The 26273-nt window shown below is 34.4% G+C and overlaps 1 protein-coding gene across 1 annotated transcript; it reads right to left on the bottom strand.

The window, feature by feature from the left end:
• Positions 1 to 211: 211 nt before the first annotated feature.
• LOC115440170 (transmembrane protein 135) lies at positions 212 to 20195 on the bottom strand. The gene is made up of 10 exons (XM_030164364.2): positions 19917 to 20195; positions 8302 to 8498; positions 7657 to 7790; positions 7150 to 7276; positions 6435 to 6586; positions 4980 to 5070; positions 3171 to 3323; positions 2640 to 2780; positions 1629 to 1795; positions 212 to 857 (listed from the first exon to the last, which is right to left on the bottom strand). The coding sequence occupies exons 2-10, from the start codon at positions 8458 to 8460 to the stop codon at positions 797 to 799; spliced, it is 1185 nt and encodes a 394-aa protein (XP_030020224.2). The 5' UTR covers positions 8461 to 8498; positions 19917 to 20195; the 3' UTR covers positions 212 to 796.
• Positions 20196 to 26273: the final 6078 nt, after the last annotated feature.

The following is a 26273-nucleotide window of genomic DNA, read 5'->3' as shown; positions in this document are numbered from 1 at the left end:
ATCGAAGATTAAGATTGGGATCGTTATTAAAAAAGGATGATAGTTATACTTGCTTTCGAAATCCATGATCAGGCTGTAAAAAAACAATTACCTAAAATAGGCTTTATTTCATACTCAATGAGGATGCTCTCAAAGAGCTGCCGGCAGCCGCTTGGTAGTTAACGAATAAAAGTGGGTTAACTTCAGATTATTCGAATACAAAAAAACAAAGGTAAAAACAAACAATATATTACAACATACATTTCTTTGGTTAAACCTTACCCACATCTTAATGATATACCAGTTTCCAGTGCTAAAATCACAAAGAAAAAGAAATTGCCTACAAAATGTTCTTATATAAATAAATCACAAACAATCTACACCAGTGGCGAAAGATAAAATATCGAAAAGGGAATCCGACACAACATATAGCTAGTAATATGCATAAATAGGGAATGCAAATCTTTTAATGATAATTAGATTGTACATAAAGGAAAGCCGGCAGGAATCGGGTTTTATCTCTTCACCACTGATCTAAATAAAGACTAGCCTAAGTAATAAGTAATCACAAGAAATATATTTAATATGGTCATACAACTATGTAACATGATTTCTATATGTGATGCCATTATATGCTTTAAATATAACTGATCAATAACAGTATGTTTATTGAAAAGTGAATAAATCAGGTACAGATTGCAAACAAAAAATCACGTTATTTTACATTTGTTCTTCGTATTTGGGATAGTAACTTTGTTTTTTTTTTTACATTAAGACTTTAAGACTTAATTACTTTACACCATGAAGTCATAAAATTCTATGACTGTAGAGATGTCTTCTCCAAAACGTCTTTCACATTCTTGGCTATCCATTCAGACCTGAAAAGTCAAAAGAATTAATTAATATTCACATTACAATCATAACTTATATAATATGTGAATCCTAAAATATAGTGCCTGGAAATTGGGACATGTAATTTTCCAATATCTCATCAAGTCGCCCATATTATTTCATATCGCTGCTTTTAAACAGTAGTAAAAAGAAAGAGCTGAAGAATGTTGTCAATATTATCCCGATCGCATGATAGTAGACCACGCGCCTGCTTGTTAGGAATAGCAACGCCATCCAGATCTACTGATACTAGAGTTTGGCAAAGTATATTATGAAATTTTACTTTGAATATCATTAATAGACATGGGGCGTTATTTCAGCTCCTGATTTTATTTATACTTTCAGTGAGGCTAGAAGAAATATATTTTAAATCCTGAGGATTTTGAATGTTGTTAGAAGTAAACATATGAAGAAATGCAATATAGAGCCCTCTGAATGGAAAGTGAAGGCAGGATAGGATCCTGAATGGAGACGTCTCATAAAACTAAAATACGCTTTCGTATCTGAGCGTCGTATGGAAATTGATAAGAAAAGAGAGTAACTAAAGCTCTGTCCAACTGTGGTCATTAATTATAATAATGTGGAGGGCTATTGTCGTCCCCAAAATACGATCGTAGTCATAAAATGCGTGACACTGCTGATCCTGGCTTACAGGAGTTGTAGTGGTGGGTGTGAAGGCGGGAAAGTCTCCAATTAGCATGTATGTCGTATGTACTACGTGTGAAAATAACATATTAAGCAGTCACTGTCTTACTTACCGTCCATAACTAACTGTTCTCATGAGATTGAACATGTAACCAGGGCAGACGTCTGGGTGCAGGATTCTTGTGCTCATCAGTGTACCCTGGCAGATGCAGTATAGCAACTCTGGCAGGGGAATGCTTGTCGGTATTATCTTCTTCTCGTATAAAATAGTTGAGTATAACTAAAAAATAATGAGGAATCTTAGTGAAAAAAACCTGTTTAATGTTACGTAGGACTATTTTTAAGTTCAGTTAAAAATTATGAACTGAATGTAAAAATTAACTATCGAATTATTTTGTACATGTAAGATTTTAATTCGTTGTATTTCATTGCGAATAGCTTTTACCCGATCAAAGACCATTATACATTGAAATAAAACTATTTACAGATTTTATCGTGGTTATTTATATTATTACTTTCCCTGCATATTTCAAAGACTTTGCAGCCTTCGTGGTCACGGGGCAGACTGAGCTGATGTTGGTCATCCGCAACTCAAAGTTATAACATTTCAATGTCTAACAAACGCGTAAACATAAGAGACCTTATACAACTAAATAAGCCAATTCGCTTGTCCGAAGGTAAACGTCACGATTATTCCATTGGTAACATTATCCAGTGCTTCAAATTACTATTACAAGCTATTTCAGTGCCCTCGCCATCCTTGAACGCCGGAGCGAAGTAAGCTTCATCTTCATATCAAATTATATGGAACACGTTTATCGACTGAAGGTTTAAGACCAATTTATATTAGTCAGAGGCCCCTATTCCGTCTATGGAGGCATATTTCTTTGCAATTACAGGCGTTATAATCCAAAGACAACTTTGACAGCTGTAAGTATAGGTAAATAGAGAAATTTTTGGCTTTCTTATCTGTACGGCTATCGAAGCTGCCCTTCGAAAATCCGTAATTACAAAAATACGGATTCGCCCTTAAAGAATTGGGCCCTCTAATCTTATATTGATTGTATAGCACAGAAAATAATGTAATTTATAACTATGGTTTATTATATTTCAATAATAAATACCTTCATAGCAGCTGTTACGGATCCTATAGCGATCCCCAAGCTGGGACTGAATAAAAATGACAGGCCAGCGAGATATCCAGCAGGCAACGCGTACGTCGCCGAGTCGAATCCTTTTCTACGGCATAAGTAACATATCATAGCCTGCAATGGATGATGAAATATATTAATTCTTCGTTTCACTTGCGTCGGAATGTATATAGTAAAAAATCATTGTTCTAGTTACACCGTTGCCTATCCTACGGGAATAAATGGCTTGAAGTGTTTTTTTTTATTTTAGGTAGTTAGATAAGCAGTCAAAGGAAGTAATGATATTGCTTGATACGTTCGGGGGAACTGTATCATAGTACTGTTTGAGATGTTAAACTTTTATAAGTGAGGGAAAAACAGTCTTAAACAGAACGTTTAGAGTTTCAATTCGTATTAGTGTCCCATTTTAAACTTTCAAAGTCTCTCTTTATATTATCCCTTAACCCTTTACACACGATTTTAATATAAAAAACCCGTTAAATATTTGTACTAAATAAATCGTACTCTGTAGATACCAATGTAACTGCCGAAGAACAAGGCCAGCTTGAAATGCTTTCGTCGAATCGATGCGATCGCTGAGATCGGAGATCGGAGCTTCGGCAAAATGACCCTAGCTAGGCTGAATGCCAGACCTACACCGAAGTATGTGGCTGTACCCTGAAAAAAATAATTATGGGTTAAAAACATTTATTTTCTTCTATCTTTATTGTTTGTTTTAATTATATGTTCAATTTTCTTCCGTATTTAAATATGTAATAACTACGTTTTTTTAATAATTACGCCATCTAATTATAATTTATTACCATCGCTTGACTGTTTATTGATAAACGGGTGATGGCACCCCTTCGAGAGCAACTTTAATGGGCATGAAATAAAGACTATTTTAGGTTATAATTTTTGACAGGCCAACAATACACGGTCTCATGCTGTGAATTAAACTTGTTTATGTTTAACAGAAAATCTTTGCGAGTTTTTATAGAATACAATGATTAATTAGGTTGTTAAGAAAGGTAATACTTCATGCAAAAGTAAAATTTGGCATAGCGCAAACTATTAATTCACGAAACGTCTAAATCAATTTAGGCGAAGCAATTATAAACTATTCCGCTATGATTCCATTGTAATGTGGGGCCGACTTCACACACTTTGACATCTACATATTATATTAGGTCAGCTCAACAGATTTTTTTTATAATAGCAGCCCCTATCGTATACTGTACACTTCTGAGTACGGGTCTCCTACTGAGAGAGACTAGACTTTCATCCACCACACTGGCTTAGTACGGGTTGGCAGATAACACACCTTCACTACACCATTGAACATCAGCGTTGCGCTGTATTCGCGCTACAGCTAAACAATTTTTGCTAAGTCACCGACATGTCACAGCGGCGACACGGTGTGCAAACTCTATCATCCTATTTTTTTTTTGCTACTATCATTAAGAGTATCAATATGTCGTATTTGTTATAAGGTGTCACATATAAAAGTTCTCTTTTTTTTTCTTCACCTTCTGATTATTCTTTTAGAGAATTCTAATGTATAAAGGTTTCCTCACGATGTTTTCCTTCACCGTAAAGCGAACGATAATTAGTAAATAATACACACATTACTTCGAAAATTCAGAGGTGTCTTTGGTTTCGAATCCACTGATCCGTCTCGGCAGACCGTTCGATTTCTAATTACGCTAGTGTGCACTTCAATTGTTTGTGAATGAATTGATGATTCAAAAACTACCGACAGACCTCTTTACAGTTTATTATTTAAAGGTTATGAGGTTAAAGATGCAGAAATAAAATCGTGGACATAAGCTTGTTACAAACCTTCACAGATCGTAAACAACTGAAAATTAATATTCCTCCAAACCATTTATCTTATTTGCGACAGCTTAATTATTTCTTCAATAAATTATATCTTCAGATCCTCTCTTTGATTCAATTATCAGTTAATGTACAATTGAATTTGTTTTGATTATAATTCCACCTTTACAATTTATTGAGAGACAAAAGTTTGCCAAAATGTTAATTATATTTTGTTTAACATTTGAACTATTGATACGTTTAACAATTACTTGTAGCAACTATTAATTTTGCTAATGTATTAAAACGAAATATTTACAATCTGTTGCTGTATATGTTAAGATTATTATGCAAGAATAGCATCTGCGTGATGCCTTATAAAAAATTTAGCTCTGCGATAATTGCATCTATCTGAGAATAGTACAACATTAGTACGACACCTTCATCTAGTATAGCATAACTGTTTCCTTGAATCTAAAAAATAAGTAGGTATGTTACAATATTGTCCTAACTTACCTTAGCAATGAATTTCTGACACGATCCATTATGTGGGCACGGATTTTCGTTACTATCTGATTTTCTTCTCACTTTTTCTGGTGTGAACAACCTGAAAATAACAATAAAAATATTTACCTCACAAAATTTATGATAATAATAATAAGAAGTATTTTCTTTGCAGAAATTTCTTCGTAACAAAAATCCTAGTAACTTCATTGTCGTTTTTATAATAACACAGAGTACCATGATCTCCTCTAATGAAAGGAACGGACATATCTAGACTTCTATCCCTTTGAAACATGATGAAAAAAAAAAACAAAAACTACTACAATGTCAAAATAATTTTTACTCTTGCTACTTGTGGAATATTATGCATCTGTTTCACGATGACAGACGAAACGCTAATCGTCAAATATATTAGGGCGACAAAATACAAAAGTCAAACATCTAAATAAATTATAAACAAAAGAGTCCTTTCAGCATTAACTGTCTTATAATCTTGATAATTTTGACCATTCTAAAACAAACCTTAAGATATCGAAATAAGAGCAACGTAAACATCATTCGTATTCGAGACGCAAACTATCTTATTATCTACCTCGTAAATACCTGAACTATGTCAACGCTAAAGCAGTATCTGCTCGTAAACGTAATAAACTTTTTATGTACCAAATATCTTCGGGAACTATAGTAAAAAATGCGCGGATGAATTTACACGCGCTGGATTTCTTGATAATGAAATGTAACGTCCAATTTATTAAGTGGAACGTCTATTAGAGTAATAGAAAAACGGCAAATGAAGAGTCGATGTTCTTCATTTAGGCATTTGATTCTTGTCAGTTTTAATGTAACTCCTTTGCATGGCAGTTAAAATTATCCAGATTTTGAATTAATTTAATTAACAGTATGCAAATATTCATAGTTGTCTGTTTCATCCTCACAGTAATTTATCCTTTGACGTGGCACTGACGCAATAAGATGTGCAAAATTAACACAAAAACAATAACAATTGTGGCTACATCGGTCAATAGATGGCTTCATATCAGGTCATTCGTAATCAGTTAGAATGCATATTGAACTTTGAATACAAACAAAACAATTTATAGAGTATTCGTATTCCTTACTTAAGGTGCATTTAGATTATATTATTGCTTTTAAATTTAGTATTATATATTACACATTATTTTGATGTTATTGTCGCTTCGTTTCCGACATCATTCCACTCCTCTCGGTCTTTTCTGGATTCTGTATTGCATATATTTTGTGAATACTCATGCCTTTTTTAAATTTATTTTATCATTTACAAATTTGTATGGTGAGTGTTATTCCTGGAAATTAAAACACCCCTCTCCACTCCCTAGTTCTTTTACTGAAAGTCGGAAGTGTCCAAGATTCTTCTCATTTTATTAAACATAATATAACTACTTGTTTATGTGCTGACCTATTTTATAAAAACTATAAGTCAATACGTACCAAATTAACGGAGTTCTCTGTTTCTTCTCCCCCTCTAACCTCATAAGATAAAAGAGGAGGGAGCTGCCGATCATAAATAGTAGCGTCTGTTGTGTCTTCGTTACTGTTAGATATCCAGCCTTCTCGAACGATCGCAGCCAATATTCTATGTACTGAAAAAAAAATTACATTGCAGACATTTTGTATCTCATGCATATCATTAATTAATTATTTTTTTATATACAATGAGTATACACTTGGACTTAATCCCAAAGACATGTACTAACAGTCTATCTTCTAGTGATATAGAGATGACGCAATTAATATGTTTAAAAAAAAATAAGGAAAACTATTATAAATATAGGTTTTTTTTTAATAAAAGCTTTTAACTATACGAATAATGTAACTTATTACTAATACAATAAATGCATAAGTTGAAGTTGCACGATTGCTAGATGTAGCCGAACGGACTTTGATTAAATTGCCAATTTAATTGTAACACATATTACACATACATTTTATATTTTTAGTTATCAATATATGAAAATAATGCCAAATCGGATACTCCTTCATACGCGCAATGTGCTCAAAACAGGGTAGTGTACAAAGGTTTTCATAACGCATTATATAAATAGTCTACTTTTTCGTTCTGGAAAAGTACACTTTTAGGACTTCATTCCAGAAAGTTCTTTCACGCGAACAGAGCTACGAGCAACAACAAGTATCCAATACTTACCAAATTCACAAACAGGTTAATGACAAGTCCTCTTCTGCTCGGAGGCTCCAAGTATATGAAGAGGCCGTTTAAAGTAAAAGGTACTAAAAGATACGTATAGTAGTTGAATTTGTTGCCCATTAACTTTCTGAAACAAATTGGAAAACTGTTAGAAAATTTATAGATTCTGCAATGAAAGTTGCACTAATAAACGAAGTTTCTGAAGTTGTAAGAAGTAAACGCATAAATCCTTCAATGAATTTACGATGTTTTATTGCTTTGGTAGGTAAATCAGCAAGCGGTCCGTCTGATGGTAACCAGCATCCGCCGCTCATAAATAGTACCAATGGTGAAGGTACAACCAAGTCGTTGCCTATTAGGAGGTGAGCACTCTTTTAAAGCCTCGTTTAAAGATGGACAGGTCTTAGCGGGAAACACTGATTCAGGAACTTCATTCCTACTACTGCTGGGTAAAGTGGTACAGATCACAAAAGAACTTTTTTGGAGTGGTCAGCGAATAAATTTTACCTTAATAAACAGCTGATATTTGCAGCGGACGCTGTCACTAACTGTCCAAGCAACGTAGATCTAACATAGTACTCGGCCATTTCAACCCACTGGTCTTTTCGCTTCATCTTCTTTCCTCGTATGATTATTTGTATCTGTGAGCAAGAGATGACATCATTATTGGATTTTTCCATTTCGAAGGTAGGCAGAAAGACATAATACCTGCAAGCTGATAGTTCTTATGGACAGGATGTCTTATGTCTCAGGGTGAAGAAAGCAGTTTAGTATCTCATAGTGTTTTATGATTCAATATGCAAGTAGTGTTGTTATTATGTATGGCCAGTCGTGTTACTTACAATTAGGCGAGAGGCTTTTAAATTTTGTCATTCAGTTGAAAAATAATTATGCGGATGTCCTTCAAGCGAACTTCGCATTAATCTACATATCATAAAATTCTTTGACAACAATTTCATAATGTTAATCAACATTCCAGCGACTATTTCGGCCTTAGAATATAACATAGGTACCGCTTTTAAAATTCTTTTACCATGGAGTTTAGGTTTTCAATGTTTTTATTTATTGTTTAGAAATTTGGTTCAATGTTTTAGAAATATCAAATTTTCGAAATAATTAATATCTAAAGTGGTAATAAACAATGAAACTTACTAAATACACGATTGAATAAAACTGAGCACTGCCTATAAGGGCATCTCTGTAAAGAACCAGGCTGGATGACAAGCATCCCGCTCCCCAAGGATGAAGTAGGTATCGGCAGTCCAAGTCCCTGAAATGCTGGTCGAAGACTAGCTTGCTCATTTCCACCATGTTTGAAGTTTTTATATTCTAATGTGTCCAATGGGGTTCTGAAAGAGAAAAGTAAAGTTGTACATTTTATTAAATTTTATTACATAGCAGAAGGCTGAGTGTCTCGGTAGCGTAATTGTACGACGACGTTGGTACGACTGCAGTAAATGAAGACAGGGGCACAGACTGAGGTCTCACTCTTGAGTAGAAAACCCAAAATTATATTGGGTTTTTTATTCATTATTTGCCAGGAGTCTTCAATGCTCAAAATGGCGATAAGCTCGCCCCCTGACCCATCATGGGGAGGGATACAAACGGTGCAAAGGGGGCGCACCACTTACACCTCTGCTTACCACTTCGAGAATAGAAAGTGTGAGTTTGTGTGTACAGGAGCGGGATAAAAGGAAGTCAATCCATAATTCCGTATACATCATTTATTATCGACTGCATTATTGGCGAAGAAAAACATCATGAGGAAACCTATTAACAAAAGATGTCACCATAAGAATTTGGAAAGTTTATGAATTTTGCCAATTATTACTAGGTTAGCATAGAGGACTTAGCCCTTAGCGCTCCTTCAAGCTCACCGTAGTACAAAAGATACGTACTCAGCAGCGGTTGAGTATACACTTTCATTTTTGTGTAATAACAGAATTGTTGAGGAATATTAGCTTGTTATATTTTTTTTATCAAACAAGACTAGCAACTCGATATACACGTGGACTCTTTTTCACCTCTTAATATAATCTAAAGAAATATTTGAACAATCTCATTATTGTATCTGACTTCATAAAGTTGACTAGAAAAGGTCTCAAAAAAAATAGACAACCCAATCCTAAATCTCACGCCATTCAATCTAGCTCCTAAACGTCAAAACTAGATTCAAGCAAATCTAGATTTTTATCAAGCTATTTCAGTACATCTGTTGACCTCTTTAGTCCAGCCCCTCGCCGGTCTAGACTCAACGAAGGACTAAGATTTCTAAAGGCAATCCCTGAGGCCAACTTTATGAAATTGTTTTGGTCTGGGTAAAATGAATCTGTACAGATAATGTTCAATATATTTTATTAGATTCTCTATCATAATTGGATAGTCTTAGTATTAAAATGAAATGACAATAAGATTGTTTTTGTTACAAACTCTCAACCGATCAAGGGTTTTGTATTTGTTTGTGTGATCCGTAAATATTTGTCGGGTCGGAGTACTGACGGGCCGAAATGTCCTCGTAGTTGATATTATGTCATGGTATGTTTAGAATTCTATGATTGTTATTTTTATGTAAAATGATGATATAAGTTCTGTATTATATATTGTCTCACTGCTGGGCCCGGCCTCCTCTACTACTGAGAGGGATTAGGCCTTAGTCCATTACGCTGGCCTAATGCGGTTTGGTGGACTTCACACAACCTGAAAATTCCTATAGAAAACTTTTCAGGTATGCAGGTTTCCTAAATTTAGAAAAATCAGAGGTGTTCCCTTGGGATTTGAACCTGCGGATATTCATCTTAGCAGTCCGTCCTATACCCAACTAGACTATTTCCGCTTTAAATTAAATAAAATATTGAAATTATTCATAGAGAAGAGACTGGCAAGTGAAAATACCATTGAAAATAGTCAACTTATTCAAATATCAAATCTTTATGTCCGTTTTGAGAATAAATTCTTTCATATCCACCTCCATAAACACACATACACCTAAACAACCCTATCAACAAGACATTCGGTCTAATCAGGCCGAAGCCGAATTCGGCCCGCCACAACTCACTCACACCTACATCGCCATCAGTTTCAATTAAGCTTGTTAATGCGTTGTTACGTCAGTATTGACTATGCCATGTACGCTGATTCTAACCACACAGGCAAATAGATACATCTTGATAATTTTAATGTGATATATGGTAGTATATTTGGATATTTGTAAAAGTCAACGTGGACTCCAATAACGGTTTTAGATGAAATGGACCATGTCTTGGACTGATACATTGATTTTTTTTTCGAAGAAAAACATGGTTCATACGAGATTTTGATTCCAAAGAAGGACTTGTACTCTGGCATTATCGAAGGTAAAATGCAGTATTATAGAGTTCTTCAATTTGCCCTTATTTTAGTCAGTGTAGATATAATGCTCTTTTTTAAGCAAAGAAATATTGTTGATCGATCATCATTTTTTATTTATATATTAATACGTGAAAAAAATCTTGTTGTTCCTCCTTAGTATATTGCGCACAGAAGAGTGTTATATTCGTCATAATTAAAGTTTATATAGAGAAATCAAATGTATGTAAATACACCGTGATTTTATAGTCGTTTTGGAACCAAAATGTGGTTGGTTACTTAAAACAATTTGTAGGACCAAAAAAAATGAGAATTAAATGTACTGTTGATAAATAAAAAATATAGATTTTGATAATATTTTTCACTCGTTCGAGTTTAATAATGATAGTAACGTCGCGACAATTATTCATAATGGCACCGATCGCAGTGATCATAGTAGTACGTCAGAGTGTGTTGCATTACCACGAGTTCTCATTTTTATTTGTTAACATGAATTTTAAGGTTTATCAACCAATATTTTTGTTTCATTACATTGGTATTTTTTTAAACTCTATTATTGATACAGAATTTATACGACTATAAATTCACGGTGTATATTAAATTTGACGGCGAAATTGCGACCACTGGAAGATCACTGGCCTGAAAAATAATATACTTAGTAATATTACTCTTGTACCATTACTATCTCATTACAGAATTACAGGTTTACGTCAACTATGCTGGCTCAGTGCTGGTGGGTACTCTACCTAAAAAACAACCATTTACAAGCATATCACAATTTCCTATTACGTCCAACCATCCGAGGTCATTAGTTAACAACAATGCGATTCATTGATCATTTAGCACAATACGCAATGCATTGTTAAGGGCTTGAATTTTATTTGCCCGAAAATTTGGTAAACCACGTACCCGAATAAATTTTGTTAGCAATGAGATAGAACTGCCTTGGTGGTGTAGTTGTACTGCATGGACGGCACCGCTTTTAGGTCCTGGGTTCGAATCTCGGGTCGGGCAAAGTAATATTTGGATTTTTCTGCTCAGTATCAGCCCGGAGTCTGGAAATTGTGCCCGATTTGACGATAAGCTCGCCTCCTATCACATCATAGGACGGCACACACTTGGCGAAAAAAAGGTGCCTTGGTTGCATCTCGGCATATCCCCTTTGGGGATAAATGCATGATGTATGTGTGTGACAAATGGCTCGATTATCAGATTTTTGTTTCGAATGGTAGTCTATTATTTGGTATCGTCTTAGCTTTATAAATCCAAACATTATATTTGTGGGAGGAATAAGATATCTTGAAAAATTACTTCGTAAAAAGGAACTTGTGGGCGGTACTATAAAAAGTCAGTTGTTTGGAATGTTGATCTAAAAATTTTATCGAGATATTAATATTTAGATGCCTTAACTTATTTATTGCATTTTATATAAAATAATATAAAAAAGATCACGAATGAAGTTTATTTTGTTGTAAATATAATCTAACATAGACCAATACGGGACACTTGTGAATTACAGGAAACAAGTACACTGTTTTCATAACTCCACGCAAAGAAGGCTCAAATAAAAATCCCTACTGATAAAAAGGTCTGCCAATACCAATACCTAATAACTTTTGTTTCTAATAAACTCCAGCAAACACTCAAGTCCATAAACTTAATTTTGCTCGAATTTTTATTTGAAACCCAATTAAATTAGTCAAACCGAATGTTTGTATGGAAAGTAATTCGTATTCGGGCATTGAAACAGAAAAGCAATTATGGATCTGGCGTTGCATTCCGCCTTAACTTCATGGTAACTAACTGTTAATCACTTTTTGCAATTTCCTTCATGAGATTACTTCCAGAGATTAATTACTTACAAATATTCTTTAGTTTTATTTCCTTTGCTACGAAGTTATTTTAATAGCAGACTCTGTAGGACTTAAAAGTAGAGATAGCGAGTACTTCGGAGAAAGAAATGTATGCGAATGTTAAAATGAAATAAATTTTCATTTATTTTTGGTTTTCATTTTTTAATGATAGAGATTTTTTGAGGACAACCAATATTTGTTTCCTTCCTTACAGAATCACACCTAATATTTTGATTCTTTTGAAAATTTATGGACAATAAAAATAACCTATTTGATTCGTCGACGGGCAATGATAAAAATCATTTCAATAGATATGAATTTTTCCTTACAGAATCACATGAAATATTTTGATTCTTTTGGAAATTTATGGACAATAAAAATAACCTATTTGATTCGTCGACGGGCAATGATAAAAATCATTTCAATAGATATGAATTTTTCCTTACAGAATCACATGAAATATTTTGATTCTTTTGGAAATTTATGGACAATAAAAATAACCTATTTGATTCATTGACGGTCAATGATAAGCATTTTAATAGATATGAATAACATTTCATTAGTCATAAACTATAACTAAGCATGGTTGTATATAATTTCCTGTGTTATCTCCAATATTGTTGCTAGTTGATTGCTAACATTGTTTACAAACGGATAACGGGTTATGCATATTGAAAAATACAACCATGTTTCCTTTGCGTTTCGTTTTAAAAATGGAATAAGTTTTTACAAGCGATAAACGTATAAAGATTAATAATGTACATCCCAGAAATTGACTATAATATTAGACTGTCTTTGTGGCGTAGTTGTAATTTTACAAAGTACGATTACAACTACCACGCTAAGTCCTGGGATCGAAGCCCGGGTCGGGCCAAAATAATTGTGGGTGGGTTTTTCCATCTCAAAATATTACTGAGTCGCAGCTCGGAGTCAGGAAGTTGGCGGTGTGATACCTCGGTGCCTCGAAAAGTGCGTAAAAGTCCTGCGCCTGATCCCTCTCCGACATAATGTCGGATTGCCGTCTCACCGGACTATGAGAGTGAAGAATGAGAGACTTCACCTTTGTATTGCACACAGTTGGGCACTATATGTCCTGCGTGCGTGGCTGATCTTCGTTGAGATTTGCCGCTATGGCCGAAATTCAGTTAGGAAGAAATCAATATCTTTATATGTGTACTGTAATGGGGCCCAACTGCATCTGATGGTTAGTGGAATAGAGTCCAGATAGAGCATCGATTGAGAGACGATTATTTCTCTAGCCAACACAATTTAACAAGTCCTTTAGTTCGAAACAGTATAGACAGTTTGATCTTATAACGCGAAACATGGATGTGGGCCGCTGTTTATTATTTGTACAGTGGTGTTATCGAGACGGTTACAGAGGAATGAATTCCTTTTATAAATTTCGTTGATATCGGCCGGTATGGTAGTACATGGCGGGTAGGCAGAGGTGAAAATAGGTACGTTTTCGCCAGTGATTTTTTTTATGATGTGTTAAGGGATAAGCCTACCGCCATATCGGGTACGTTATGAAATATGTTATTTCAGACCAATCTTGCTCCTTTTCTTATCTTACTTCTGATATGTTATTTTTTTTCTTATGTAGAGATTTTTAATATGTATAGATGTTTTTTAGAAGTAAACACAGAGAGCTGAACGGATTTTGACGAAATTTGGTACGTGGGTAGGCCATGTTCTGACTAACATATAGGCCTTTTTACTCCGGTAATTTGCTCCCATGGTAATAGATTTTTTAAAAGATGGCGCTGGCCTTTTAAGTGCTATTGTTTAAGGGATTTTTGTTGCGGGAAAAAAGTTTTAACGAAGACGAAGCCGCAGGCAACAGATAAATATTAGTAAGATTATAATAATTTTATGACTTTTCTAATTCCTTATCGGACACTAGTCACTGTGATACCGTAAACCGGTGTTATCACTATCGACCACACTGCCGTTTAATCTTGCGATGTCCTCGTTTACATAGTTTAGTTAGATTAATGAATCTACGATTTGTAATATTCGTTTGGTGATAGAAATTTGTTGTAAATTCATTAGAAGCTTGGCGTAGAGTTAATTTTTTGAAGATGGGTGTTGCAGTATTTTTTTCTACAACAAAATGGCTAAGGTGGACCTGGTGAGTTGTCAATGGAGCTGAAATCTTTGCATCCTACGATGCTTGGCATCAAGAGTATACTTAGGAGGGAGGGCGGAGGATCCGCTCTTTATAGTTCGAAGCTAGATCCAGGAAATGAGTCAGCAACTACATTTAAAAAAAAGACACAATTACTTCGAGTATTTAAAGTATTTCGACTGATCATGGACGCCACTGGTCAAAGGCAGCATGAACCATGATAATTTTATACTCACGTTAAAATCACAAAATGAACCAAAAACACTTAATGCGTAAGCATCGACTGGCGGGAGACAATCGTCTCTCATCAGTTGACTGTCTATCTGGTCCCTACTTCATGTATGACGGATGCAATGACGTCACGCTGTTATGCCCGTGAAAGAAAACGCACCAAACCTGCGTATTTTCAAACATGACAACCCTAAGGTGTAACCCGACCAAGGATAATAGCAAGTAAAAACAAACAAGAGATAAGCAATCTTAATCCGGCAGGTTATCAGCATGGGATGTTATCGTGCATATTAAAACCAGTGATGGCTCAGTAGAAGAAACTCTGAGACCAAAATCTCGGGATCAATTACTTTTGATATACGTATATGGATGAAAACGTTTTTTATGAGAATAAATTATGGAAAGAGCAAGCTGGTTTCCTGATGGTAATTCTGATTAAAGTCCTTAAACAGCTGGTATATCACATTAACTGGAATTATCTCTAGACCTTAACATGTTTAGTATCTACGATGATAGTAATTAGACTTGTTAAAATCAAGTACTGAGCTGATAATTATCAGTCTTACTTATAAACTTGGTTTAGCGTTAAAAGGTGGTTAAGAATTGCTTAAATAGCTGTCAAAAATATCATCATCCTAGTTTAAACCTTATTAAGAGGTCAGATGGCGGATTTTGACTTACAGCTGATTGAGTAAATTTGTTTTAACTAAGCATAACTTTGCGATTTTTTTATAAATAAGACTGTATATACAATTTCTAATATCCAAAAGACGTTAAAAATAAAATAAAATGAAATAAAATAAAATTTTGTACTACAGAATAAAACAAGCGGCTCATACTTGCTTCGTCGTGAACAATATTAAAACCACACATAAATTAATTACAAATTGCATGACAGCGCTTTCCCCGCGACACCCTAAGATTAGATTAAGTCTCATAATGCCGAGTAATTACTGAATGCATATCCTTCTTAAAGTAACGATATTTATCTACAGTGTTTTTCAAAGTCAAAGAGATTGTTGGTGATAATCCTTGAAATACTGCTCCGATAATGAATATTATATTACCAATAAGATGCTGCATTGATGATGCTTTATCCGTAAATGATATTTTTTTTATTGCTTTGAATGATGAGACGAGCCTGTTCGCCTGGTGGTAAACGATACGACCGCCCATAAACAGTAGAAACACCATCCAACACCTTGAATTACAAAGTATTGTTGGTATTCCACTGCGCTCGCCATCCTGAGAGATCTCGGAGATAGGTTTGTAACGTTATCAAAATCTAGTTAATATAATTATATTGTTGAATGAAATTATTTCGGGGGAATCAAATGCTTTTCTGAGAGAGATTAGACCTTAGTCAAACACACTGGCCTAGTGTGGATTTGTAGACTTCACACACCCTCAAAATTCCTATAGAGAACTTCTCAGGTATGCAGGTTTCCTCGAGATGTTTTCCTTCACTGTTAAAGCAAGTGATAATTCACAAAAAAACACATAATTTTAGGAAAGTCAGAGATTTGTGGCCTTGGGATCCAAACCTACGTACATTCGTCTCGACAGTCCGTTCTACACCCAACTCGGCTATCGTAGACCTATTCCCTAAAGTAAAGGCCCGTGCCCAGCAATAGGTCAGTATATAATACAGGGCTGATAATATTATTATATTTCAACCGCAACCAATCTCAAAGCTTGGTACTTTGGTACGCTTCAACGATCCAAAGAGGCAAATCGCGTTGTTTAATTGATAGGAACGTATGAACTGGTTCATTTTATACGGTATTTAGTTAGGTATAGTCAACCACTTTCGCGGAAATGTTATAGTTTACATCGCAACAGAAGAAATCAAGGAATTTACGAATGATTGCAGTATTTTACGTAATTCTGGATGAGTCAGCAATTACATATCGGTTACTAACTGAATGAATCATTGTAGTTGCATATTGTGTGCAACTTGTGAACGGCATACGGGGCAACAAAAAAGCAAAGAAGCTAATAGTTTATATAAACAAACCTGTTTTAAATTATTATTAGTTAATAACTTCAAAAATAATTATAAATGGGCGTTACATTGCCTGGTTAACAAAAATATTGCCTCGAATGTAAACGCATTTAGAGGCTTTTGCGCATTTATATTTAAGTATTAAAAATATATTATCTAATTATAATTATTTTGATAGCAATTTAATGATGGGACGAGCGTCTCTCGCCTCGACATTAATGATACGACCACCCATAAACAGTATTTTTTATTACTAAGTGCTGCGTGGCACTCCACTGCCCTCGTCACCCTAAGAAAAAAACATTGGGTTCCATAATAATAATAATAATAATAATAATATCAGCCCTGTATTATATACTTGCCCACTGCTGAGTACGGGCCTCCTCTACTACTGAGAGGGATCAGGCCTTAGTCCACCACGCTGGCCTAGTGCGGATTGGTAGACTTCACACACCTTCGAAATTCCTATAGAGAACTTCTCGGATGTGCAGGTTTCCTCACAATGTTTTCCTTCACCGTTAAAGCGAACGATAAATTCACAAAGAATACACACATGATTTTTTAGAAAAGTCAGAGGTGTGTGCCCTTGGGATTTGAACCTGCGGACATTCGTCTCGGCAGTCCGTTTCACACCCAACTAGGCTATCGCCGCTCTCCATAATGCCAAGTAATTAAATAATATTATTGTTTATAGAAAATCGGTGCGCATTGGTAGATTTGCTATTTAAAATGCTTTGTAATCATACATTTTTCTATTCAATGATGTGGTGGTGTGTGCAACTTGTTCGCAATTCATATGAAGTCAAGTCCATGGAGTATTCGCAATATAAATTTGTTTACAATAAGTATTATTCGTAAATCTTCACTCGACCATTTATGTTTTTATCCGTTTAATAGCTGATTAATAAACTGATTTATAGATAGAAATTATTATCGTGTGAAATTGGTCTTTACATTCATCAATAGATGATTTTTTTCAAGATAAAAATACTTCCAAGTCCCCCTTACATTTAATCTGTACATTTTAAAATCGAATATTTTTGAAAGATATTTTGTGCATTTATATGAAACTGCCACACAGAGGCCAAATATCGGATTAAAGGCCACCTTTTATCCCGAAAAAGTATAAACAAAATTCCACGAAAGGACATTGAAGCCACGAACAAAAGTACTAAGTGAAATGTACTAAGTAAAATGTATTAAGTGAAATGTTTGTTTACTATGAAATGCGAGTAAAAATGAAACACGCTCGTAATCGTGTGCTGTTCAATATACCGTAGTGTGCACGCTTCGCCGGTCCGTTTAAATGGCGTGATTCGAAAAAAAAAATGTTTGCAATAATACGAATGACCCTTCCTTTGTTCGAGGACTGAATTTCTGTTGGAAAGAACTTGTATTGAGTAAAATTTTTGAAATACAGAAATGAGGTAATCTAAACTTTATTAAGACAACACTTAACAAAAAAATATTACACACATGCCTGTCATCCCTTAAGGGGTAGGCAGAGGCGTACTGTTGCACTCATTTTCCGCCATGTGTATTCCGTCCCATAATGTGATAGGGGGCGACGCTATCGCCATATCGAGCACGAATTCCAGACTCCTGGTTGATAATGAGTAGAAAAACTGACAACTTTGCCTGACCGCGGATCGAACCCGAGACCTCAGCACTGCAGTTGTACTGTAATACAACTACGCTTCTGAGGTAGTGTATAAAAAATAAAAATAGATTTATCTATAACACTTCTAGACACGTACCTTCAACTACTTTGTAAAGATGTTATATTAGTATCTAATGTGATTCCACAAACAAAAAAGTCCTAATTTTAAGTGAAAAAAAAAATTAGTCTTAGATACACTATCAATAGTTACACTTCAATATATTAAGTATATATATTATATTTAATTTGTATTAAATACTCTATAGAAAATTAGTGACATTAATTTCACTATAGTTTTAAAATAGCAAAAAAAATGAACCAAACCTCTTGAAATACTCGAGATATTTCATTTATTTTACATTAAATATCAATCAGCGTAATGCATAAATTGATTAAAAATTTATATCGTCTGTATGGTAAACTATCATTAATATGTAAATGTTAACACCAGTCATTCCTATAGGCATGATTAACTGAAATATATTATTTAAAAATCATATATTGAAACTGGAATTCATGTGAACTGATGACGGTCGTTAAGCCGCTCTATTTTTTAATAATAAATTAATTTCTCATTGCACTCGGTTTGGCCCGTGCCCTGAATACTTCCAAATAGGAGAGAGAATACTACATAATAATAAAAACATCAGCTTCGCACTATCCCACTTATGGACTTGGACCTTTTCACTACGTACTGGAAAAGTTAGGCTGCTAGATTTTCACTGCTATTTAGAGGACTTATATTTCCCTTTATTCTTATGCATATTTCACCCTCTACTTTTTTAAATCTATATTTATTACGAAGTTTTATCCTTAAGGATATGCCAATCACATCACAACTTCTATTAACACAAGCACAATCAATGAAAAATAACATAATATTGTCATTGTCAACTATTTTTCTAACATACATAGTTCACCATATAATGATTAGAATCACATAGCGTTTTTTATATCAAAGTTTGGATGGCAAACTAGTCATAATAGTCAAAATGTTGAAATCTCAAAAAAGTGAACATAGCAGACATTGGTTTGACAAAAACATCTTTAAAATTCTAGAAATCTCTTAGCTATAGCGCATGTTATTTCCTTCATAATGAAAGTAAACGATAATTATTAACGCATACATGCAACTTCGAGGAGCCAATCGAGGTATGCAATGAAACGGATCAATATATTTAAAGGAAAGTCAAATTATTCACTTCAGTTGACTTCTTTGATCACATTTGCTTACTAATGCTATAATTTGAAAGTCATGCCCTGTGTTTAAGCCGATAAACAGTTTCCTTTTAATGAAGTTTTTTTTTTATAATTAGAGTCTATACTTAATTAGCTTTAAATAATAAAGAGAAATAGTAAATATACACGGTACTTATTTTCTTATGTTAAAATACAATATTTTAGCATATACTTGCTATATTGGTTATTGATTACAAATAACTTATGAAAATTGTTTGAAAAATTTTAAATAAGTCTATTAGCTTATAATAAAAAAATTATAATCTCTCGATCTTCTATTGGCATGTTCATGTATGTACTTACAGAATAGAATTATCCAAGAAAAAAATAAACACTAAATAAATAATAAATGTAATATTTAAAAATCTAATAAACTTCCGCGGCTTATGATTACGCCTACACTATCCATCCACAAAATTTCTATACACTCGGTAAAAATTATACAAATTCCGAATAAATTATTTGAAAATCGAATAAACTTTCGCGGCTCGCGACTGCGCGCGCACGGCCGCCTGACGTTTTGTTACTAAATGATCACAAAGCAACGCGAATATGAATCAACCGCAAGAAGCGTCAGCTATCTTTATCGGTTGTATTATTTACTTTATCTATTCATTTGTGGCAAGTGGGCTGTAAAGTGTAGGGATTAATGGCACTAATATAGCTAGATTTCAATCTGACATTTAGTTATTGGGACGGTGAACTAAAATACACTAAAGCACGAAGGTATCTTGACATTTGAACTATTGAATGATCTATTCCGGTGTCAGTACAGAATTGGAGTCTCCGTTTTAGGTTCAGTATGTATTTTTATATAAAGTGCATAAATGAATTCATCATAACCATATTGTAAAATACACCGCCGTAATTCTAGCGATGGTGGAAAAGGGCGAATTTAAGTCAAAATTATTTACGTTTAATACTCGCTAATTTTGAAAAGTGACTGATTTGAACAAGTGAGTGTGCGATTTTTCACTATGGGGCGTACTATGGTGGCTTGCTAATCTAAAATATGCCTAATACTTCGGAAGTAGACACGCAGTCAATCTGTTTTTTTACGTACAAGGCAAAGTGACCTGATGGTAAGTGGAGTGGTGTCCATTAGAATGTCGACTGACGAGAGATGATTACCCTACGGCAGTCGACAAAATCATGCCGGCCTGTTGGGATCTGATGTACGTATACAGGTTTATCCCGGTACGCGACACACTTACGTAGGTCACTATGGCGGGTTTTAACACCCTTTGTATGGCGGTCGCTATCTGGGCGGATATAAAATATATCCTACAGTCCTACAGTGGTAGGATTTATTTTACATCCGCCCGGATGGCAACAGCGATTCAGCTTTTTTGTCTGTCTCTACAATTATGAGAAAATTTATAATAAAAAACTGATTTTTCCACACGCAACAAAGAAGATTTATAACATTAATTTATATTCATAATTTTTATGTTAAAATATTTATTATTAATTGTCTAAATAGTTTTATTGTTAAAATTTCCCACGATTTTTATAATCATAATAAATTTTATTTTTTTCTGTTGAATAAACATTAAAGATTTTATAATTATATTTTATTTATTTCCTGATTCTATTGTAAAGCAGGACTGGTGCAACACATTTCCACAGTTGTTGCAAAAACGATTATGGCATGTAGTTTGATTATTTAAGACACCTTTTGCACAACTTCAGCTACTTTTAATAAACTGTGGACATAAAACTAACGTCCACTGATTCTAAATAGTCTTTAATCTATATATATATATATATATATATATATATATATATAAAAACGAATCCCTATTTCCCTTGGTCACGCCATCACGCGTGAACGGCTGGACCGATTACACTTTTTTTGTTGTGTTTGTTATTATTGTCAGGAGAAGGACCTTATGAAAGAAAAAATTAAGGAAGTTGAGCGGAACGTTAGAAAATTTAAGAAAACTTGACGACAATATTAATTATACATAACTGTTAGTGGTTTGAAATAACTGTCAGCGATCGACAGAATGCGCGCGTGCATACATAGTTAAGACGGGACAACGTCTGTCGGGTCAGCTAGTAGGAAATAATATCGACGGTTAAACGGCTGATTGACTCAAGCGATATTTTTTACGAAATTTTTTAACTAATTTAAAAAAAAACATAGGAAAAGTGCTGATTTCAAATTTATGAAACTTAGTGTCACAAACATGTCAATTAAGTCAATTAACCTTTCAACCACCGACAAAGACCTTGACCTTGCCATTTTTTTTAAATTTAATAATTACATTTCGTTAATATGAACACCATTTCTAGCAATCTATTGAATTCAAAAGGTCATTTAGACATTGCGTTTTTTAATGAAACCAAATAGTATTTATCTTCTTCGAATGATTAACTCAAAACTTAAACTTATAATTGAGCCTTTAGATATGTTTACGAACGCTATACATTTATTTTTTGTCTGTCGGTGAAAAACAATACTAAAAATGAAGCCTTGCACTTCTTTGTTAACTTATAATGTACGCTAGAACTACGTGGATGATTAAACACGTACATTATTTTAATTATATTTCTAATTGCATCATTATATTTATGTTAGTCTATTTCAAAATCAACATGTATATCAAGTTTTAACAGGCCGGCATAATTGTGTCGACTGTCGAGGGATAATCAACTCAAGTCAGTCGACATTCTATTGGACTCCATTCCACTTACTGTCTAAAACAGAAAATTATGAGATTACCATTACATGACATTGTAGCCAGTGTAACTACTGGACATAATAAGACTTAACATCTTGAGATGACGAACGCAATTAAATACCAAATTATACTTCGTAATTCAAAGCGTTGGATGGTGTTACTACTATTTATGGGTGGTCGTATCGTGTACCATCAGACGAACGGCGAACTCGTCTCGTCATTCAAAGCAAAAAAAAAATATATACAGTACGTCAGAGTTTATACAGACGGTGTATTTTATTACGCATCGACAACAACTACATCAAAACGAAATATGCTAACTGCACCCTTTTTCCGCCTTTATTCCACTCTTAGTACGAGCCGGCGCAACACACTTAGTCAAAAAGGAAACAAAACATCAGACTTACTTTTTCAACCAGCAACCTGCCATTAACTCATTCTACGAATAAATATTTAAACAATAAATAAAAACATCTTTTAAACACGCAGTCATATGAAAATCTCCCACGATAAGACCAAAGATTCACAAGATATTAGAACAATAATATTATCATATTAACAATAATATTATTGTAAGGATTTCCGTGCTGAATCGTATCTAGTACAACAGATATCTCTTTCTATACGGTGTGGTAATGTTGCCAACGTTGTGGGAACCTTTTCGCCAGGTGTAGTCCGTGGCGGCCTTTTCGATTATAATAATAATATCAGCCCTATATTATATACCGTCCCACTGGGCACGGGCCTCCTCTACTACTGAGAGGCATTAGGCCTTAGTCCACCACGTTCGCCTAGTGTGGATTGGTATACTTCACACACCTTCGAAATTCCTATAGAGAACTTCTCAAATGTGCAGGTTTCCTCACGATGTTTTCCTTCATCGTTAAAGAGAACGATAATTCACAAAGAATACACACATGATTTTAGAAAAGTCAGAGGTGTGTGCCCTTGGGATTTGAACCTGCGGACATTCGTTTTTGCAGTCCCCTTCGATTAGGTTAAAGAGAAATGTATAAAATTTTGTTCAAAATTTACCAAAATTGTAATGAATATTTTAACTGTGTTTTAATAATAATATAACGATTAAACAATAGCTGCAAAGATATTTAACAGATAGTTATATAGATTAGACATCATGGTCAAATTTGAGCTCCAATATTTATTACTAATTGGTAATAAGTCGTTGTCTTATTTAAAATGTCCTTGTGACAAGATGTCACAGCGTCTTTCGATATTAATACAAATAAACATATATACAGAATATATGCTGATATGGGCATTAAAAACGTGCAAATCACGGTTTGGAAAAAATAGGAAGTATTTTACAATGGTGTTTTGCTATTTCGAGGTAGAATGAGTAACCATCGCATGTGCGCATAATGTAAGTATGACAAACTTCCCAATGTCCGCACTATATAATCTTAGAACTCTTTGAGTAGAAAGCGCAAAGAACGCGAATACAAAAGGGTTGGAATTTTGGTAAAGTTAACGAAGGAAAGTATATAATATATAAATATTTTTATTACTTTGAATGACGAAACGAGCTTGCCGTTCGACTGATGGTAAGCGATACAACCGTCCATAAACAATAGAAACACTATCCAACACCTTGAATTACAAAGTATTGTTTGGTATTTCACTGCGCTCGTCATCCTGAGGCATGAGATGTTAAGTCTTATTATATGCAGTAATTACACTGGCTACAATGTTCAAATTTGACGTCACACAAACGTTTGTCGAATCTGTCATTGTTTAAATACAGTATTGTTTCTGACTCACCTGACAATGCACAATGGTATCAACTGCACGTCGTGACGGTCACTAATAAAATCAATCGTGCCATCGCCTAGCAACGGCGAAACACTGTCATGCGAAATGTATGGGTTTTCCTCTATATTAATTAGGTTTAATTTTCCTTGCCATCCTTTTTTATATAGATGAATAAGTAACTATAGAATTCTAACAATTGATACCTAACAGAAAGTAGTCGTAAAAGTTCTGAATTCAGGTAATTTTCCTTTTCATCCTTTCTTTAATTTTTAAATAGGTAAATAACTAAATAACTATGAAGTTGAATTCTAACAATTGATGCCTAATAACTAGTCGTAAAAGTTCTGAATTCGGGCAGGTTCTGAAAATATTTCAGGCAAGCCTCAGTATAGCAGTGGACTGATGATGAGTTAGAGATGAGAAAGTCCTTTTGCCTAATAAGCGTCATTACAGCCAATAGAACGTAACTGCACACCAGAACAGAAACACAATGTATGGGGTGACACGTTATTGCGCTCATCACGCTGCGATGTTAGATGTAATCTAATTTTTTTTATTGCTTTGAATGACGAGACGAGCTTGCCGTTCGCTTGCTGGTAACTGATATGACCGTCCATAATCAGTAAAAACACCATCAACACCTTGAATTACAAAGTATTGTTTGTTATTTCACTGCGCTCGCCATCCTGAGACGTGAGATGTTAAGTCTTATTATGTCCAGTAGTTACACTGGGTACAGTGTCCTTCAAGTCAGAACACAACAGTGACTACACTGCTACTTGGCGGCAGAAATTGACATTTCGGTGGTACCTACCCAGGTGGAATCTCACATATAAGAGACCTACCACAAACACTATACACTGGCCATGATGTCCTTTAATTCAATACATTTTAGCGGCAAGACATTATGATCGTACCTAGCAGTACTTTCGCATACCACCTGCTATCTAATAAAATGTGTGTACGTTCTTAATTTATTCATGGGAGAAATAACTAATTGTATTATTTTTCAATTAACTCTGTTAAGCAAAAGTTTATTTTAAAACAATAATAGCGAAGTTATAGTTACAATTTTCCTTCTCTGATTATTTTAAACATAATTGGTAGTTCGGTTTTTATAAATGTTAGTAGAGTTTTTTTTGTTGAAATTATGCCTTTTTTAATTAGGTAATTATACAATAAGTACCTAATATTCTTACTTCCAACTATTATTTTTGGATTTATTTATTATAAAGAGTATAAACGCTAGTGTAGAAAGACTTAATGCCGAAATGCCGAATAAATATTATACATTATGTCAGAAAATTATGTTGGATGTAATTATATGAAGCGAATGAATTTTGCGTGTGTAAACGCTATATTGAGCAGGAAATCCCCAAGTCTATTCCTGTTTAAGAAGCAGCTCGACTTACATTAGTTATTTTTTTAATAAATTCCAAACGCACGTACTCATCTTATGATATGCAACAGCAAGATTTTTCACGCTGGTTTTCTAAGAGACAGTGATAATACCTCGATAGAGTTGATTTATGCTATAGATAAAATAGCACGGCTCTACCACTTTCAAAATACTTTGGTTTAAAAGGTTTTTCATACGGGCACATCAAAGGAACTACACTGCGCCTGATAGTAAGCGGAGCCGTCCAGATACTGGCGATTGACGAGAGATGATTATCCCTCGCCAGTTGTAACAATTATGCTGGCCTGTTGGAAACCATATATATACAGGTTGATATTGGAACGTGACGCACTTACGTACTTGTATCCGGCCGTAATCCGGACGGATAAAAACACCTTATCATCTATAATAAATATTTATAAAACTTGAAATTAAATACTAAACATTATTCAAACACGAACAACAGCCATTTAGGCAACATCGTTTCCAGCCACGAAGACATAAGCGAATAATAAAAATTATATACGCTCCCATTTAGAAATGAGACTGTTGCTGGCTAGTGGCCAATACAATACCCGGGTAAGTGGACTCGACCGGATAATACAACTTGACGCCGTATTAACGTGGTAAAGGGGTTAAAGTGCTGCAGTTAACTAAACAGTTCTTTTGTTAATTAACCCGAAATTTATTATAGCGCCATCTAGAGACGGGGGTGGGAACTATGTTGTAGAGCTAGGCGCTTCAAATTTGGTTTCGGGATATTTTTTACATCGTGTTTTATGACTATGATATTCAACTGAAATT

The sequence above is a fragment of the Manduca sexta genome, chromosome 21 (genome assembly GCF_014839805.1).
Source record: "Manduca sexta isolate Smith_Timp_Sample1 chromosome 21, JHU_Msex_v1.0, whole genome shotgun sequence".
NCBI lineage: Eukaryota > Metazoa > Arthropoda > Insecta > Lepidoptera > Sphingidae > Manduca > Manduca sexta.
Note: the sequence above shows the minus strand (reverse complement) of the source record. Positions and strands in the feature narration are given on the sequence as shown.

What these genes read in the sequence shown, in the direction of transcription:
- LOC115440170 (XM_030164364.2), bottom strand. Translation starts at nt 8,460, where the DNA reads ATGGTGGAAATGAGCAAGCTAGTCTTCGACCAGCATTTCAGGGACTTG. An exon ending in TTTATTCAATCGTGTATTTA is followed by an intron (nt 7,791 to 8,301) that starts GTAAGTTTCATT and finishes TCTTGCTCACAG; the next exon opens with ATACAAATAATCATACGAGG. An exon ending in CAGAGAACTCCGTTAATTTG is followed by an intron (nt 5,071 to 6,434) that starts GTACGTATTGAC and finishes TGTTATTTTCAG; the next exon opens with GTTGTTCACACCAGAAAAAG.